General features: G+C 44.7%; 1 protein-coding gene across 1 annotated transcript in view; it reads left to right on the top strand.

Moving 5' to 3' along the window:
- The window catches only part of LOC140427068 (septin-8-A-like), an 82,720-nt gene that overhangs the window by 43,321 nt on the left and 20,366 nt on the right, over positions 1–19,033 (top strand). Inside the window, exons 2-3 of the mRNA XM_072512544.1 lie at positions 15,091–15,205; positions 17,838–18,033. Coding sequence (XP_072368645.1) covers positions 15,091–15,205; positions 17,838–18,033 — 311 coding nt within the window. The remainder of the gene's footprint in view (positions 1–15,090; positions 15,206–17,837; positions 18,034–19,033) is intronic.

The raw sequence follows: 19,033 nt of genomic DNA, 5'->3' as shown, positions 1-19,033 counted from the left end.
GAAGGACATACTGGCACTGGAGCGGGTCCAGCGGAGATTCACACGGATGATCCCAGGAATGGTAGGCCTAACATACGATGAACGTCTGAGGATCCTGGGATTATATTCATTGGAGTTTAGGAGGTTGAGGGGAGATCTAATAGAAACCTACAAGATAATGAATGGCTTAGATAGGGTGGACGTAGGGAAGTTGTTTCCATTAGCAGGGGAGACTAGGACCCGGGGGCACAGCATTAGAATAAAAGGGAGTCACTTTAAAACAGAGATGAGGAGAAATTTCTTCAGCCAGAGAGTGGCGGGTCTGTGGAATTCATTGCCACAGAGGGCGGTGGAGGCCGGGGCGTTGAGTGTCTTTAAGACAGAAGTTGATAAATTCTTGATTTCTCGAGGAATTAAGGGCTATGGAGAGAGAGCGGGTAAATGGAGTTGAAATCAGCCATGATTGAATGGTGGAGTGGACTCGATGGGCCGAATGGCCTTCCGCTCCTACGTCTTATGGTCTTATCTCTCCCCATGCCTATCTTATTGTGGAAGTCAAGTCCACTGGAAAAGGGCATTATCCAGCATCAGTTAAACCTGCTAACTTGTGAAGGAATACGCCCTTGGACTTTGATTCTGGACTCAATAATTTTGTACATTGTGGTCTTTGCCCTATAAATCTTTCTTTTTCTATTCCTCGTTTATTACATGAATGCACAGGGGGGCTATGTAATGCCACCCCCACCATTTATTTCAGCGTGTGCGATAAGGTTGACGCTATCTCGAGTTTGCTGTGGGGTTATTAACAGAAATTGGATCATAGCAAAGCTAACGGGTTCGGAAATACGACATTGCTTACAAAGGGAGAATTCAAAATCCAAACGCCTTTCAGTTTATAGATGGGAGGCGAGAGGTTAAACCAGGTATGTTTAAATTAAATCCCTCGTGTCTGTTACACGGCGGGATTCTCCGTTGTGCCAGCAGCGCAACCACGCCTGGGGATTTCCCGACGGCGTGGGGTTGCCCACAATGGGAAATCCCATTGACTGGCTGGCGGGATGGAGAATCCCTCTGCCAGCGGGGTGTGGGGGCAGAGAATACCGCCCAAAATGTTTACTCCCAGACCACCTCCATGTAGCAGTTCAAAAGCGCAAAGCAAGATAATAGGGGACCAAAGGAAGGTGAAGGGGTCCGTTTATGAAGATTATAGGCCAACCCAGCAAACTCCAAATCCTCTTTAATAAAATTACATAGTGGATAGCCCCTCTGACATTGCAGCAAAAAGGCAGCACTAACTTCATTTATATTATTTTCTGGGGGCAGCAATCGTCCAGTTGGGTTTAATTATTCGGAAGAGTTAAGCACCGTGACTAACTGTCCAGAATAAAGCTAAATTGTTATCCAGTTGGGATAATTGAGCTGACTTGGAAGGAAATTGGAAAAAGATCCAACACCTGGGTACAGGCGTACTGTGGTCTGATGCTAATGTAATGAAAAAAAGGTGCCATTGTGCCCTTGTCATTCTGTCTGGCAGAGCCACTGTCTCAAATTCATTCTGCATGTGTTCCAAGAACTAAGAGACCAGCTGCGTCTACCCATAATACAATGAATGATGTTAGAGTGATGCATAAAGTGCGCTGAACAATGGTCACCCTTATTTTCTTCGAAGAACAAGGGATTTTCTTTTTTTTCCTCTTTTTTTTTTTCGAGGTTGCCTGTACAGCAAAGAATGGCTGAAACTTAAGACTGGCAATTAGGGTTTTAGCATTCCTATTCTTGGTCCTAAAGGTGAAAAGATCAACTAGGCAACTAATGTTGAATTCCACTCCCTCACTGGCCTTGTGGACTATTTTTAGTTCAAACCACCCATAGCATGTAATCCCACCAGTTTGATTGCTGCCAGTTATATAATTGCACAGGCTACAATGAATTTCCTTTGCACTATATTGTCCACTCCTCCACAAAAGTAGCTGCAGTTACTGGGAGATGGGGCATTTTATGGTGCACAAAAAGTTTCGAATTTATTTTGATGCAAGTGCACATCACTCTTTCCCCTTGCCTACCCAACACTAAAGTTAATGCTTGAATTAAACAAAATGAAATATGATTTAATGTACTTGAATGTTAGGAACTCCGATCACTGAGCCTTCACTGGCAGTGCACAAACGTGTGTTGTCATGCGTGTGATTTCCTAATCTTGCAGTGGCATGGGGCAGTTGGGGGAGTGTAAGAATGCTCTGCACAGAAATTTAAATATCTGATAATGGGTGCGATCGAATGACATTGTCGCGCCCAACTCGGTGGCGCAACGAGGCCGTTAAATTTTGTGAAGGTCCATTGTGATCGGAACGCCTCGCGAGATCGAACGATATCTTGCAAGATGTCGTGACCTGGATCTTGCCCTCGCTGGGAGAGATCCAGATTTACATAAATGAATCATTAAACCCATTTCAATATGTCGGCGCACGATTCTCTTGATGCCCTGAATGGCATAGTAACACAGTGGTTGGCACTGTTGCTTCACCGCACCAGGGTTCCGGGTTCGGTTCCTGCTTAGATCACTGTCTGTACGGAGTCTGCATGTTCTCCCTGTGTCTCCGGGTGCGCTGATTTCCTCCTGAAAGACGTGCTTGTTAGGTATTTTGGACATGCTAAATTCTCCCTCCGTGTACGCGAACAGGTGCCGGAGTGTGGCAACTAGGGGATTTTCACAGTAACTTCATTGCAGTGTTAATGTAAGCCTACTTGTGACAGAATAGAGATTATTACAAACAGCTGCACCTGGGAGACCTCGCCATGGTGCCATTTAACACTGGGCCACACAAACGTGGACCAGATGTAACCGCACCTGGGGGCATTTGCCAGACCATCGGAGGCCCCCAGCTGGCAGGGCTCTGTCAGGGTGGTACCCGCCGCTCCTGCCACCTGGGCATCTTGGACCTGAGCACCTCAGTGCAGGAAGTGAGGTAAGTGCAGCCTCAGCCCGGCATTCCCGACCAAGGCCAAAAGGAACACACAGTCCCGTTTGATAGTGGGGTCGTTTTCTGCGCTCTTGGCACCAAGAACACCCTGCTAAATGCACCCATAAAGGGGCTCTGTTTTTTGGGCACGACTGAGTGTCTGGATGTGTGCCCAATTTCTTTTTTCCAATTAAGGGGCAATTTAGTGTGGCCAATCCAACTACCCTGCACATCCTTGTGGGCGTGACACCCGTGCAGACACTGGGAGAATGTGCAAACTCCAGACGAACAGTGACTCAGAGTGCTAACCACGGCGCCACGGTGCCGTTTTGAGCGTCTGGATGTGGAGCAGATTTGGTAATGTTCTAGTGGTCATGTTATTGCTTCTTATGATTGGCAGGAGGAATATTTGGGATATAACAAAGAGGGTCAAGAAAATAGAAAGGGGGGACTGGCACTGCCGAGCCTAAGCGATTATTATTGGGCTGCCAATATCTCAAATGGTGTGTAAGTGGATGGGAGAAGGGGAGGGAGCGGCGTGGAAGAGACTGGAAATGGCGTCCTGTAAAGGAATCAGCCAACAAGCATTGACGACGGCGCCGTTGCCGTTCTCCCCGAAGAAATACACCACAAGTCCAGTGGTGGTGGCAACGCTGAAAATTTGGGGGCAGTGGAGACGGCATAAGGGAATGGCGGGTGCCTCGGTGCGGTCCCCGATAAGGAATAATCATAGGTTTGTCCCGGGGAGAATAGATGGGGGATTTAGAACATGGCAGAGAGCAGGGATTGTGCAACTGAGGGATCTGTTCCTAGATGGGACGTTTGCGAGTCTGGGAGCGCTGACGGAAAAATACGGGTTGCCCCAGGGGAATGCATTTCAGTATATGCAATTGAGGGCTTTTGCGAGGCAACAGGTGAGGGAATTTCTGCAGCTCCCGACGCAGGAGATTCAGGATAGAGTGATTTCGGGGACATGGGTGGGGGATGGTAGGGTGTCAGATATATACAGGGAAATGAGAGACGAGGGGGAGATCATGGTGGATGAGCTGAAGGGAAAATGGGAAGAAGAGCTGGGGGAAGAGATCGAAGAGGGGCTGTGGGCAGATGCTCTATGCAGGGTAAACTCTTCGCCCTCGTGTGCCAGGCTTAGCCTGATACAATTCAAGGTCTTGCACAGGCCACACATGACCGGAGCAAGGCTCAGTAAATTTTTCAGGGTAGAGGATAGGTGCGGGAGATGCGCGAGAAGCCCAGCGAACCACACCCACATGTTTTGGTCATGCTCGGCACTGCATGGGTTCTGGGTGGGGGTGACAAATGTGCTTTCGAAGGTGGTGGGGGTCCGGGTCGAGCCAAGCTGGGGGTTGGCTATGTTCGGGGTTGCAGAAGAGCCGGGAGTGCAGGAGGCGAGAGAGGCTGATGTTTTGGCCTTTGCGTCCCTAGTAGCCCGGCGAAGGATATTGTTAATGTGGAAGGAAGCTAAACCCCCGGGCGTGGAGGCCTGGATAAACGACATGGCAGGGTTTATAAAACTGGAACGGATAAAGTTCGCACTAAGAGGTTCGGCTCAAGGGTTCACCAGGCGGTGGCAACCGTTCATTGACTATCTCGCAGAACGATAAAGGAACTGGGAAAGTAGCAGCAGCAACCCGGGGGGGGGGGGGGGGGGGGGGAGGAGGGCTCGGGTGGGTCCTCTGGGGTGTTTTTGTATGGATATTTTTACTTGGATATGTATATTGGCTTGTTTGACTTTATTATTTGGGAGAGTTAATATTTTGTTATGGCAGTTGCCATTTAGTTTATATATTATTTATTTATTTGTTAAAAAACGGTCACTATTATTTATATTGTTTTGTTGTAAAAAGGGAAAAAGGTTTGTACTGTTTTGTTTGGCTGAAAAAAAAATTTGAATAAAATATTTTTTTTAAAAAAAAGAAAATAGAAGGGGATGTGGAGATGAGGGGAAAGTTGCATACTTCTAAAGAAGGAGATGAGATCACTTTGGACTCCGATATTGCACCTTCCAACCACTGCTATTCATGTTCATAATAGAAATGCTTGTTAATTTTATATTCTAGGCTCTTCCAATGAGTTGGAATTCATTTATGTATTGGTAAGCTGATTATAATTAGTATTGCAGCAATCGGACCCTGTCACAACTTTCAAAGTTAAGGGAGTGTTTCTCTCACTGGCAGGCACACAGACAGACAGACACATGCACCATTTATTCTCAGTGCTGCATTGGCACAGGATGAAACCAGACCTCAGCTGAAAGCTGCAGCATATTGTTGTCTGCAATAGTTCCTCGGATGTTGTGGTTAGCAGTTTGCTTTTGTGCAAGTCAGTATTTCCTTGGGGCTAATGCAAATCAAGCGAGGCTGTTTTGAGTCAAAATAGATTGACTTTTTGATTTAAGACTTCAAGTGTAGGGTAAACAGATGACTGTTAATCAGTTTAAACAATTTTATCTTTTGGAAGAAAATTGTTCCTTCAAAAGGTATTCCTGAATGATCTTGGGAACAAGTGACTAACAAGAAGCCAGTAGCCTGAAAGGGAACTACACCCAGCTTTCCCATGTAAAAATACTAACTCCATTGTCATCAAAGTAACTCGAGACATTTTAATATAGGATGCTATGTACGACTGTTTAATTTGTGCTTGCTGTGCTGAAGAGTTTGAACAAGAGGTTTCCTGTGGGTGTACAGAACAGTGATCATGAGCTGGTGTCAGAATGACTTGGGTGTTCCGTCCGGCTAGTCGCAATCCCTTTGACCAGAAGCTGTTACTAAATAGGGTGGCCTCAGTTGAATAGAGCAATGTTGATTTCAAGAGTTATATCTGACTGGACCTTCTGTAAAAATCTTTTCCCCCACCCCGCCTGTCTCTCACTTCTATGTTTGTATGTATCCAAGGATTAAAATGGTGTACTTGTTCTCTGAGATTTCATTATGGGTGTGGTAAACATATTTTGGATGTTGAAGAATGATTGTGAAAGATTTGATATATCTCAAATCCAGTTAGGAAAAAAATGATATTTAAAATTAGGCAACAATTATTGCCTCTTTGCAACAGGTTTGTGTGATGAATGGAGGGATTTCAGATGTATTGTATTATAGGCATTTAGTGCAGTAAGGGTTAAAAGCCTGGGTTAGTGTGTGTATGACTGCTGCTGTCATGTTTTAAAATAAATCCTAGTTTGAAAGACAACTAAGCTTTTGGGAGCCAGGGGTGAAATTAAGCAATCCTAAAAAGCTTGGGCTAATGCAGTTTTGTTTGAATTATGGGTATTCCCTTGAGTTACTTAAATTTCAGCTTGGTAAGATGATGACGTTACTGGGCAGAGCTAAGTTATCAAGCATTTTGCATAAAGCAGGTGAGTGGAATTCTCGATGCTGTGGAGTTTGCCCTCTGCAGTTCAGTTAAAGCTATGACATATTGGCAGTTTTTCACAGCAGTTTAGACTTGTCTGAGAACAAAGGGAGCTGAAACAAGTTGAGAAACATCTTCTGAAGAGAAACAGCCAGAGTTTCTACATGGTTCTGACAGGGTTCAGAGCTTTTCTTTAAAACAGTTTGTGCCACAGATGTCTCTCTCAAAGAACATCTCGGCATAGCAGGTATTACTGAGTGCTAATGGGTCTGGTTTAGCACAGGGCTAAATCGCTGGCTTTTAAAGCAGACCAAGGCAGGCCAGCATCATGGTTCAATTTCCATACCAGCCTCCCTGAACAGGCGCCGGAATGTGGCGACTAGGGGCTTTTCACAGTAACTTCATTTGAAGCCTACTTGTGATAATAAGCGATTTTCATTTCATTTATTTAAAGTGGATTGAGAGTGGAGATGGTTTTTCTTGTTATTTGAGTGGGAATAAAGATGGCAGTATTGTATTGTATTCACTGTATTGAGTAGCATTGTTTATAGGGTAATTGTAAGTTATTTTCTCGTGTGAAGTTAAAAATATTTTAATGCTGTGTTAGTAATAGAGTTTGTTTTAAAATACCATATCCCAATTTCTTCGTGAAATCACTCCTGGAGTGAGTTATTGAAATAGAATATAACCGTAATTTCTGTTCCTGCCTCTTTCCACAACTCGATTTCTTAAACCTTAGTTGGATATCTGCAGTTGGTGTATAATACTTGCAACCTAATGTCAGAGCTTATATCTGGATCCAGGTTTTAAAAGTCTATTTCTATAGAGAGCTCCCGCTCCCTGAACAGAGGTCTGTAACAAGGGGCAGGTCGGTAACAGAGTGCCACAGATTTAAAGTAATGAGTCAAATTATTAGAGGGAAATTGAGTATTTTCGCCCAGAGGGTGTTTGGGATCTCTCTTCCTGGAAGTATGGTCGAGGCAGAAACCTGCATCGTATTTTAAACAACCTGGATATGCACTTGAAGTGCCTTAACCTACAGGGCAATGGACCAAGTGTTGGAAAGTGTATCTGGCTGGCTGGATAGCTCTTTTATGGCCCGCATGGGTTACAATTGGCCAAATGGCGTTGTGCAGCAAATTATCTATGAGAGACCAGTTTACACTTTTGAAATCTTTCAACTAGACCTACAGAACCATGAATCCCAATTGCTTGAATTTAGTGAATCAATAAACAAGGGTGAGCTGTTGATGATGTGCACCAGCACTGCGAAGCAGAGATGCTAGTACGTGGTGAGCAGCTTTTTTGAAGTGTGATCCATGGCTCCCCTCTTTCTCAACGTTAACTTGCAAAATCTGGCCAGTTCTACAAAGCTTAGCGAGCAAGGTTCGAGTTGGGAACTGACAGACTTTCCTTCCATTGGAACTATTCTACTTTGTTGTCCTGTTTATTACGATCAGCTTGGAAGCGTTGCTTTTCTGGAGTCTGATTCTGCCAGGCTAGAAGCTTCTGTAATATTTTAGTGACTCAGTACTGAAACAACCATTGTTTAGATTACACACAAGGCTCTGTTACAATCATCCCCTGGCCTTGGGCAACAATATTCAATTTTGAAGGCAGATGCTTTGCTGGTGACACCTAACCAATTCGAAACATACGCCGTTGTAGTAATAATCTTTATTGTCACAAGTAGGCTTACGTTAACACTGCCATGAAGTTACTGTGAAAAGCCCCTAGTCGCCACATTCCAGCACCTGTTCGGGTACACGGAGGGAGAATTCAGAATGTCCAATTCACCTAACAAGCACGTTTTTCAGGACTTGTGGGAGAAAACCAGAACACCCGGAAACCGGAGCACCCGGAGGAAACCCACGCAGACACGTGGAGAACATGCAGACTCCCCACAGACAGTGACCCAAGCTGGGAATCGAACCTAGGACCCTGGCGCTGTGAAGCAACAGTGCTAACCATTGTGCTATCATGCCTCCTATTGCTGATTTCAACCTATCTCTATTTAGATTGCTATTACTTTCTGTTGAATCCTGGTCTCTTTCAGGTTTGCACCGACCCAAACATTCCACTCCCTGCAGCCTCCTTCTCCCCATACAAAGTGGAGTTGATTTGTGCTGTACACATTGGACCTGAACATCGTCTTTAGTCAGGCCAAGCTGACCATTAATAGGTCCAAGCAGCGGGCGGTTGAGGGGGTTCTCCAATCTGATTGTCTGCCCCTCTTCCTTGGCTATGTTCACTGCCAGGAGTCCCTGGAAAGAAGAGCACAGAATATTCGCTGGCATAACCAAATTGACTCTTTCCCACCCCCTCCCTTTATCACATTTTGTTTTTAGTTTCCTTTGAGATTCTGTTTACTTTAATGCAGTGCCCCTTCATTTCTCCCTCCATTTGTTGATTTAGACTATTTGGTTAACCGAAAAGCACACCATCCTGCTTGATAGCCATTCCCCTTTAGCTTTTAACCTTGAGCACGGTCTGTGATCTCTTAAAACATTAAACTTCCTGACTGCCAGCGGAGAATGAATGATTTAAAATGTTTGGTAAATCATTCAAGCTGGAGGAGACAGCATTGTAATTATAAACGGTATCACAGTTTATTCCTGTAAGCTGACCTCAGACCGCTTGTCATTCAGAGTGTGCCTTTACCTAAAACAGGATCTAGATAAACCTGGTGCGACCCAGACGTCAGATTTAGCACCCACATAACTGCATTCAATATTCATGTGCTTTTGTTTTAGGTAGATTGAAGACTATGCACTCAATCAGGCTATAAATGAAACAACCAATTTATTTAATAAATCAACTAATCCACAGTATTTAGTACAAATAGTATATTAATAAAATATACAAACATTAGAATTATTTTCTGTTAAAATAGAAACAACTAATTTCATAATTCATAAGCTAAAATTGATCCTTGAACCATAAACCACTTGCCTATGTTGTGGAATGTCACCTCCGAGTCTTTGCGAAACACATTAGTTCTGACTTTGACCTGAATAATTTGGCTTCCTGCACGATGCTCCAATAAGCCGACAATTAACAGACTCCTGACCAGAAAGCTGTTTTGACGAAGGGACCACGAAATACAATGACAAACACCCGCTCCTCTCGAAGACTTGACCATGTCGTCACCTTGGATGCAGCGGTTAGTCAAGCCCAAAAGAAGCTCAGAATGGTTCTCGTAACCTGTTTGTGTAATCTGTGGCAGCTGGAAATCGCACATTATCCCGGCTGCTGTCAAAGAAGCTTGACATCTTTGACTCTGCATTTCACAGATTTTAGCATATCAAATCCACTCGATGTAGACCACAAGCATGTATTAACGTGTTGTTCTCACCCCATACCATATATTCCTGCAGCAATCAGAAAGCACTAGCAGTTTGAATGTGGGGAAGAGTGAACTGTTCGTGGTCCACGGTAGGGGCCAGGAGGAGAGACTGAGGGAGCTCCCGCTCAGGATAGTGGAGAGGAGCTTTCGGTTCTTGGGGATACAAGTGGCCAGGAACTGGGATGCCCTGCACAGCTCAACTTAACCCGGCTAGTGGAGCAGATGGAGGGGGAGTTTAAAAGGTGGTTATGCTCCCGCTTTCCCTGGCGGGATGGGTGCAGACTGTGAAGATGACAGTTCTCCCCAGGTTCCTCTTCGTATTTCAGTGCCTCCCCATTTTCATCCCCAAGTCCTTCTTTAAGCGGGTGAATATGATTATTACGGGATTTTTGTGGGCAAATAAAACTCCGCGAGTCAAAAGGGTATTCTTGGAGCGTAGTCGGATGGGAGGACTGGCTCTGCTGAACTTCTGCAGTTATTACTTGGCGGCCAATGTGGCCATGATTAGGAAATGGATGATGGAGGAGGGTGTGGCGTGGGGGCGGCTGGAGGCGGCGTCGTGTAGAAGCACCAGTCTAGGGGCACTTGTCACGGCTCCGCTGCCGTTCTCGCCGGCGCGATACACCACAAGTTCGGTGGTGACGGTGGCACTGAGGATCTGGGGGCAGTGGAGGAGACACAGGAGAGAGGAGGGGGCCTCTGTGTGGACCCCGATATGGAATAACCACAGATTTGCTCTGGGTAGGATGGATGGGAGATACCAAGGCTGGTATAGGGCAGGTATTAGGAGGATGGGGGACCTGTTTATAGACGGGGCTTTCCCCAGCATGCAGGCGCTGGAGGAGAGGTTCGGCCTGCCCCCGGGGAATGCGTTCAGGTACCTTTAGGTTCAGGACTTCCTTAGAAAACAGATGGGGACATTCCCGCTGCTGCCCCCACGTAGGATCCAGGCTAGGGTGGTGTCTGGTGACTGGGTAGGGGAGGGGAAGGTGGGAGGAGGAGCTGGGCGAGGAGCTGGATGAGGGCCTGTGGGCCGATGCCTGGGAAGGGTGAACTCCTCCTCATCATGTGCCAGGCTCGGCTTAATCTAGTTTTAGGTGGTGCATCGGGCACATATAACGGCGGCAAGAATGTGTAGGTTTTTTGGGGTGGAGGACAGGTGCCCGAGGTGTGCAGGGAGTCCGGCGAATCATGCCCATAAACTTTGGGCATGCCCAGCGCTTAAAGGATTCTGGCAGGGGTTTGCAAGGATGATGTCTAGGGTTTCGGATGCTCGAGTGAAGGCGAGTCCAACAGTAGCGATATTTGGAGTGGCGGAGGATCCGGGAGGGCAGGAAGCGAAAGAGGCAGAGGTACTGGCCTTTGCCTCCCTGGTAGCCCAGAGACGGATTTTGTTAATGTGGAGGGACTCGAAACCCCCGAGCGTGGAGACCTGGGTTAGCGATATGCCGGGGTTCCTCAGCCTGGAGCGAATAAAGTTCGCCTTGAGAGGGTCCTTGATGGAGTTCTCCCAGCGGTGGCAACCTTTCCTTGATTTCCTAGGGGAGCAGTAAGCGTCAGCAGCAGCATCCTGGCCCGGGGGGGGGAGGCGGATGGGTTCAGGTGGGGGAGGGTACTGTTGATATAATGTGAGTTGGGCATGGGGACAAAACCCACCTTGGTCTGTTTAAAAAAGAAATTATTTAATTCTGTTTTGTAATTCGTTTTATTGTAAGCTTTGGGCTATGCTTAATTGTTATTTTTTATTACCATCTGTATTTCTATTTTTGTTATGTAAAAACGCTGATTGGAAAAACTTTAATAAAACATGAATTTAAAAAAAAAAAGGAAAGCACTAGCAGTATTAATGTGTTATTTTCATCCTACTCCATATATTCCTTTTAGCATTCAGAAAGCACTAGCAGTAACTAATGCTAACAGCAATATCAGTAGATCCCTGGTGGACTGCACATTTGTGTTTCACATGTAATATAATCTAAGTTAAATGCACACCAGCTACATTAGTTTTGATTGAAAGTTCACAACTTAAATTAATCCACTTTCTCTAGAGATGTCATTCATTTTCCAATTCAAATGATCTTTTTGAATCTTTTAAATTAAAAATTGAAGTATTTGACCTGTTTTCAGCTTTAACTGATGCACTAATCTGTGATGCAAAGGCCTGTAGTATTGTATTGAAATGTACTGTAACCTTTGTAAAAGGATGTCAATATTTACTGCGTTAATCCTATGTTTTAGTAAGGGATGGGATGAATTCTAGGTAATTGGGTTGGTCTATTGGTCAAGACGATAGTGTAAGCAATTAAAAATAAAGCAAGCATTAAATTTTAGAGATGCTTCAGTTAAATTATCTCCAGGGAGTTAGGTAATGCTATGTGTTGTAAAATCTAATGTAAAACTCAGGATAGATTAACGGGGTGGCACAGTGATTAGCACAGTTGCCTCACAGCTCCAGGAACCCGGGTTCAATTCTGGCCTCGGGTGACCGTATGGAGTTTGCACTTTCTACCTGTATCTGCGTGGGTTTCCTCCGGGTGCTCCGGTTTCCTCTCTCAGTCCAAAGATGTGCAGGTTAGGTAGATTGGCCATGCTAAAGTGCCCCTTAGTGTCCAAAAGGTTGGGTGAGGTTACTGGATTATGGGGTTAGGGTGGAGCTGTGGGCGTAAGTAGGGTGCTCTTTCCAAGAGCCGATGCAGACTCAATGGGCCAAATGGCCGCCTTCTGCACTGTAGGGATTCTATGATTCTAACCCCAGAAGCTGAAATTTATTCTAACAAATCTTGTACATGAATTACACATTCATATTTACTTTTCCATCAGCTAATATAGGGTGATTTATAACCCATCACCACGCTGTTTTGCTAAGGTAATTTTAATCTACCCTGATCTTCACAATTTAAGAAGCCTTTGTCATCACTTTTCTAAAGATGAAAGATCTGCAACAATTTACTGATTAGCATTGTGTTTTAATTGTTCATCATTTCTTTATTCCCCCCCCCCCCCCCCCCCCCCCCCCCCCCCCTTGCCTTGGCGAATAATTAATTTTTCTGTGGAATTTGGATGAATTTTGTAATGAGAGCCCTGATCTACCACAGTCTTAATGCCGGGCACTGACTAGCATCGGCCCAGCTATCTGATCAAATCAGCGGCATATTTTCTGCCATACCAATGATCATTGAGATAACTCTAGAATGTGCTGAGGAATTCACTTCCAAATTACATATTTGGATTCATGGATTTGTTTATTGTCACGTGTACCGAGATACAGTGAAATGTATTTTTCTGCGAACAAAAACAAACCGATCGTTTAGTACATGATAACAAAAGAAAATACATAATAGGGCAACATAAGGTACACAATGTAAATGTATAGACACCGGCATCAGGTGAAGCATACAGGAGTGTAGTATTAATCAGGTCAGTCCATAAGAGGGTCATTAGATGGCATGAGGTGTCAATCAAAGTAAGAGTCACCTTTTTTTTTCATCGGTCGTAAGAGTAGGTTAGGGGAGGAGAAACAAAGGTGGCAAATGGCTTCCTTCCTTTAGCAGAGAGAGAAGTGGAGTGCGAGCCAGTCTTTTAGGTATGGCTGAAAAGCAGCAATGGTGGAAACAAAACTATTCCTTCCCTGTCCTGCCTGCCAAACATCAATGTTACAAACAATAAGTGTTCCAATAGTGTGACAGATTATTACCTTTTTTGGTCAAGAAGGCACCAGTTGAATTGTAATTCCTGCTCATGTTCATCCTAGACTTCCCCAGTTATAATAATAATCTTTATTAATGTCACAAGTTGGCTTACATTAATACTGCAATGAAGTTACTGTGAAAACCCCCAGTTGCCACACTCGCCTGTTCGGGTGCATTGAGGGAGAATTCAAAATGTCCAATTCATCTAACAAGTACGTCTTTCAGGCAAACCAATGGCAGGTGCAGTATAATTTGGATAAGTGTGAGGTTATTCATTTTGGAAGCAAAAACAGGAAGGCAGATTACTACCTGAATGGTTGTAAAATGGGAGAGGGGAGTGTACAGCGGGACCTGGGTGTCCTTGTGCACTGTCACGATATGCAAACATGCAGCTAATGAACACATAGAATAGGACACGACCAATGAGCAGTCAGGACACTCAGGGATGGTATCTCACTATAAAAGGGATGAGGCACTCACGCCCCGCCTCTTTTCACAGACCAACATCTACAGAGTGAGACAGGGTGTATCCTCAGCATCACACCCCAGCACGTGGCTTAGAGCAAGGCTGGTTCAGTTAGACTGAGTTACTACATTTAGATTAGCAGAGTCGAACTCACTGAGAATTGTGCTAATAGTTCAATAAAACACATTGAACTCACTTCAAAGTCTGGAGCATCTTTTACTCAAAACTGCATCAAGTGGCAGCTTGTGTTATTCCAAATTACATAACACAACATGCACCATTCGCTGAAGGTAAGCATGCAGGTGCAGCAGGCGGTAAAGAAGGCTAATGTTGGCCTTCATTGCAAGAGGCTTTGAGTATAGAAGCAGGGATGTGTTGCTGTAATTGTACATGGCCTTGGTGAGGCCACACCTGGAGTATTGTGTGCAGTTTTGGGCTCCTTCTCTGAGGAAGGATGTTCTTGCTCTCGAGTGCAGCAAAGGTTTACCAGACTGATCCCAGGGATGGCCGGACTGTCATATGAGGAGAGATTGACTAGGTAGGATTGTTCTTGCTGGTGTTCAGAAGAATGACGGGGGGCTTTCATAGAGACTTATAAAATTCTAACGGGACTAGACAGGGTAGATGCAGGGAAGATGTTACCAATGATGGGTGTGTCCAGAAGCAGGGGCCACAGTCTGAGGATTCAGGGTAAATCATTTCGGACATAGATAAGGAGACACTTCTTCACATAAAGAGTGGTGAGCCTGTGGAATTCATTACCACAGGAAGTAGTGGTATGCTACTATAGCACTTGGGGAGAATGGGATCAAAGGCTATGAGGAGAAGGTAGGATTAAGGTATTGAGTTGGATGATTTGCCATGATCGTGATGAATGGTGGAGCAGACTCGAAGGGCCAAAAGGCCTCTTCCTGCTCCTATCTTCTATGTATCTATAAAACCGGAGCACCCGGAGGAAACTCGCGCAGACGTGGGGAGAACGTGCAAACTCCACACAGACAGTGACCCAAGCTGGGAGTCGAACCCGGGTCCCTGGTGCTGTGAAGCAACAGTGCTAACCACTGTGCTATTGTGCCGCCCATTGAGTTTGCTAATCACTGCCAGTTGGGTGCAATATACTGGGAGGTGGAAAAGATATTGTAAGGAGGGGAGAAAGTGAAGATGCCCTGTAGGTGCATGGTGCATTACAGTCTCACTTTGTTAAACATTCATGCAATATTTGCTCTATTTCTGTAATGTATATTTCTCTGATGTATATCATGCTTCTTCCTTTGCAACCAGGAGGCAGAGAAGCGTAACCTTAACCTTGGTGGTCATGTGGGTTTCGACAGTCTCCCCGATCAATTAGTCAGCAAATCTGTATCACAAGGCTTCAGTTTCAACATTCTTTGTGTAGGTAAGTACTGTATTGGCATTGCATGAAAGGTACCACCATGGCCTGGGCTGTGTACAATAACTGGTGCAGGCCTGTCAAGTTAGTTGAAATGATTCAATTTGGATTTGAGAATTGTGCCACTTCGAATCATTTGTTGGGTCAATGCACTTTGGGAGGTTGTCCTGGTTTGAACTGAATCAATTGTTGCCAGCTAGGTAGCCACGGGTGACACTAGAGTTAAACTAGACAAGGAGAAGAAAAATCAACTTGGGTTCCTATGAAAATGCAGTGTCTGTATTGTGTGTGTCTGTGTTCTGTGTGTGTGAGATTGTAGCTGAGCATCAGTGGATGACATCAACGGCAGTATAAAATACTGGCAAAAACACATTTAATTTTGATGTATTATCCTCTATCTTGCCTCCGTGTATTTAAATGAGTGTGTGGTCTGATCAACCTTTTAGTTTGCAAATTACCTCTGACAGCTCTATTTTTATTCATAAATTCGGGCAGCACGCGTGGCTTCACAGCGCCAGGGCCCCAGGTTTGATTCCCTGCTGGGTCACTGTCCGTGCGGAGTCTGCACGTTCTCCCAGTGTCTGCGTGGGTTTCCTCCGGGTGCTCCGGTTTCCTATCAAAGTCCAAAGAGGTGTAGGTTAGGTGGATTGGCCATGCTAAATTGCCCTTAGTGTCCAAAGAGGTTAGGAGTGGTTATTGGGTTATGGGGATAGGATGGAAGTGAGGGCTTAAGTGGGTCGGTGCAGACTTGATGGGCCGAATGGCCTCCTTCTGCACTGTGTGTTCTATGTATCTATGTAAAGATTTAAATTTTGACTTGTGTCTTTAATTTGAATTAATGTTGAATATTTGGCTTAGATTTTTGCCAATCTAGTGTAATGTGATCCAAGGGGATTATGAAATGCCTGTAGAGATTTTAAAATAATGCAAAGTTTTAAATTTAAGTTGTACTTTTCATCCTTTTTTTAAAGTTGGCTCACTCTTCTACATCTCTTTTAAACCAAATTTGTGGATTCCTTGGTATTGCTAATTTTCATATGTGTTGTAAAATATTTGTTCATGCCTTCCCGAGTCAGCTAACAGCTGTATCACCTAGCCCAATTTTACCCGCATATGTGCACTTTCAAACAGTAGCTGCTAGGTAATAATTGGCAGTGGGGATCCAAGGTTAATTTTCCTCAACCCCAGCCCCCCACATTTTGAGAAACTCCGAACAATATGAAGTGCCCCACCTTTATTTCAGCTAAGATTAGCAATCTAACTGAAGACCAACGGTCAAACTTGAGACCTTCTGAAAGAATACCACACCATGAGATAAATTGGTCAATTTTTTTTATTCGTTCTTGGGATATGGGCGTTGCTGGCTGGGCTAGCATTTGTTGCCCATCCCTAATTGCCCTTCAACTTAGTGGCTTGCTGGGATATTTCAGTGGGGCGCCAGTTAAGAGTCAACCACATTGCTGTGTGGGTCTGGAGTCACATGTGGACCAGACCGGGTAAGGATGGCAGATTTCCTTCCCTGAAGGACATTAGTAAACCAGATTGGTTTTCAATAATAATAATCTTTATTGTCACAAGTAGGCTTACACTGCAATGAAGTTATTGTGAAAAGCCCCTAGCCGCCACATTCCAGCGCCTGTTCGGGTACAGAGGGAGAATTCAGAATGTCCAATTCACCTAACAAGCACATCTTTTGGGATCTGTGGGAGGAAACCAGGGCACCCGGAGGAAACCCACACAGATACGGGAGAACGTACAGATTCCGCACAGACAGTGATCCAGGGCGGGAATCGAACCTGGGACCCTGGTGCTGTGAAGCAGCAGTGCTAACCACTATGCTACCGTGCGAACTATGACAATCGACAATGGTGATGGTCATATTAGACTTTTGATTCCAGATTTTTATTGAATTCAAATTACACCAATTGCCCTGGTGGGATTCAATCTCGGACCCCTAGAGCATTACCCTGGATCTCTGGATTACTAGTCCAGTGACAATACCACTGCATCCCCGCAGCACACGTTTACATTGTCTATAACATTTGTCTGCCCTGGCCAAAAATAATCACTTGAGACATGCGAGAGGAAAGTATAAACAGAGACTGAATTACAGAGTGATTTAATGCGATTCTTGTCTGCATTATTACTCTCCTTTTCCTCCAACTTACTTCCCATCGCCTCATCTTATCCCACTCCACCCAATCTTGCCCCTCCTTACTCCATCTGATCACGCAGCGAGTTCTGATCCTCTGTCCTATTATAACACTTTGTAGCAGTTTGGTGCAACTCAGTGGCTTGCTAGGACATTTCAGAGGACAGTTAAGACTCAACTAGGTTGCTGTGGGTTTGGTCTGGGCCAGACCGGTAGACATTTCGTAAAATAAATTAGTGAATCAAATGGGTTTTTCCAAGAATTTGGTAGTTTCCCCGGTGATCACCACTGATATCATATTTTTATTACAGTTTTATTTAATTAACTTAAATTTAAACTCCCCAGCCGCAGTGGTGGGTTTGGAATCCTTGTGTCTTGATCATTAACCCACATCTTGAATTATGGTCCAGTATCATGACTATTGTGCTACCGTACCTAAGGCATTATTATTGTCAAATGTTTAACTGATTTCTCTTGCTTCCTTAGGAGAAACTGGTATAGGTAAATCAACGTTAATGAACACTCTGTTCAACACAATGTTTGAAAGTGAGGAGGCTACTCATTATGAGCCAGGTGTTCGTTTAAAGCCACAAAGTTACAGTTTGAAGGAGACCAATGTAGACCTTAAACTGACTGTTGTTAATACAGTGGGATTTGGTGACCAAGTTAATAAAGAGCAAAGGTACATTCTTGAACTGAGCATGTATATAATTATGTTTCATTTTTATTTTCTCCCATGTTGACTTGCATGATCAGTTTTTAAGGTATTTTGGGACCCCGTCCCCGTCCCACCACTTTTCAAAACACCTCACCAGGTTATTGGCTACGAAATTTGCGAATGTTTTTCCTTCCTCTCCTCTCGCCCAACACTCCAACATCTCCTGTACATTGAAGAATCTGCCACTTGCAATTTTTTTTGCATCATGTATATTCCATTCTAAAATGGGTCTGACCATCTTTGCACTAATGCCAAGTGTACCCGTCGTACAAAACTGACCACAAGAATGTAGGAAAAGCAATAATTCATTTTTCTTTTACGGGGCTGAGGAGGGGTTTTATCATAGAATTTACAGAGCAGAAGGAGGCCATTCAGCCCATCGAGTCTGCACCGGTTCTTGGAAAGAGCACCCTACCCAAGGTCAACACCGCCACCCTATCCCCATAACCCAGTAACCCCACGGGCAATTTTTGGACACTAAGGGCAATTTATCATGGCCAATCCACCTAACCCGCACATCTTTGGACTGTGGGAGGAAACCGGAGCACCCGGAGGAAACCCACGCACACACGGGGAGGATGTGCAGACTCCGCACAGACAGTGACTCAAGCCAGAATCGAACCTGGGACCCTGGAGCTGTGAAGCAATTGTGCTATCCACAAGGCTACCGTGCTGCCCCTGCTTTTGTGGAGCTATGCTCTGATATAGTTGTAAATTGCAGTTGCATGATACAACGCCCCCCCCGTCCCATCCTCTTCCGAAAAATATATTTTTCAAACTCCAATTTTCCCTTTCACAAGACACTTTTTATATAATGGCATCAGTCACTCTCCAGCACCTCGTCAAAATGACCATTACTCACATGAGGTTTGGTCTTAAGTGTTGATAAGCTATTTGACCGCAGGCTACATTCCAGCTCAACCTAGTTATATTTCCATCTAGAGTTCACACATGCAAACTTCCA

This window comes from Scyliorhinus torazame, chromosome 7 (genome assembly GCF_047496885.1).
Source record: "Scyliorhinus torazame isolate Kashiwa2021f chromosome 7, sScyTor2.1, whole genome shotgun sequence".
Classification (NCBI taxonomy): Eukaryota; Metazoa; Chordata; class Chondrichthyes; order Carcharhiniformes; family Scyliorhinidae; genus Scyliorhinus; species Scyliorhinus torazame.
Note: the sequence above shows the minus strand (reverse complement) of the source record. Positions and strands in the feature narration are given on the sequence as shown.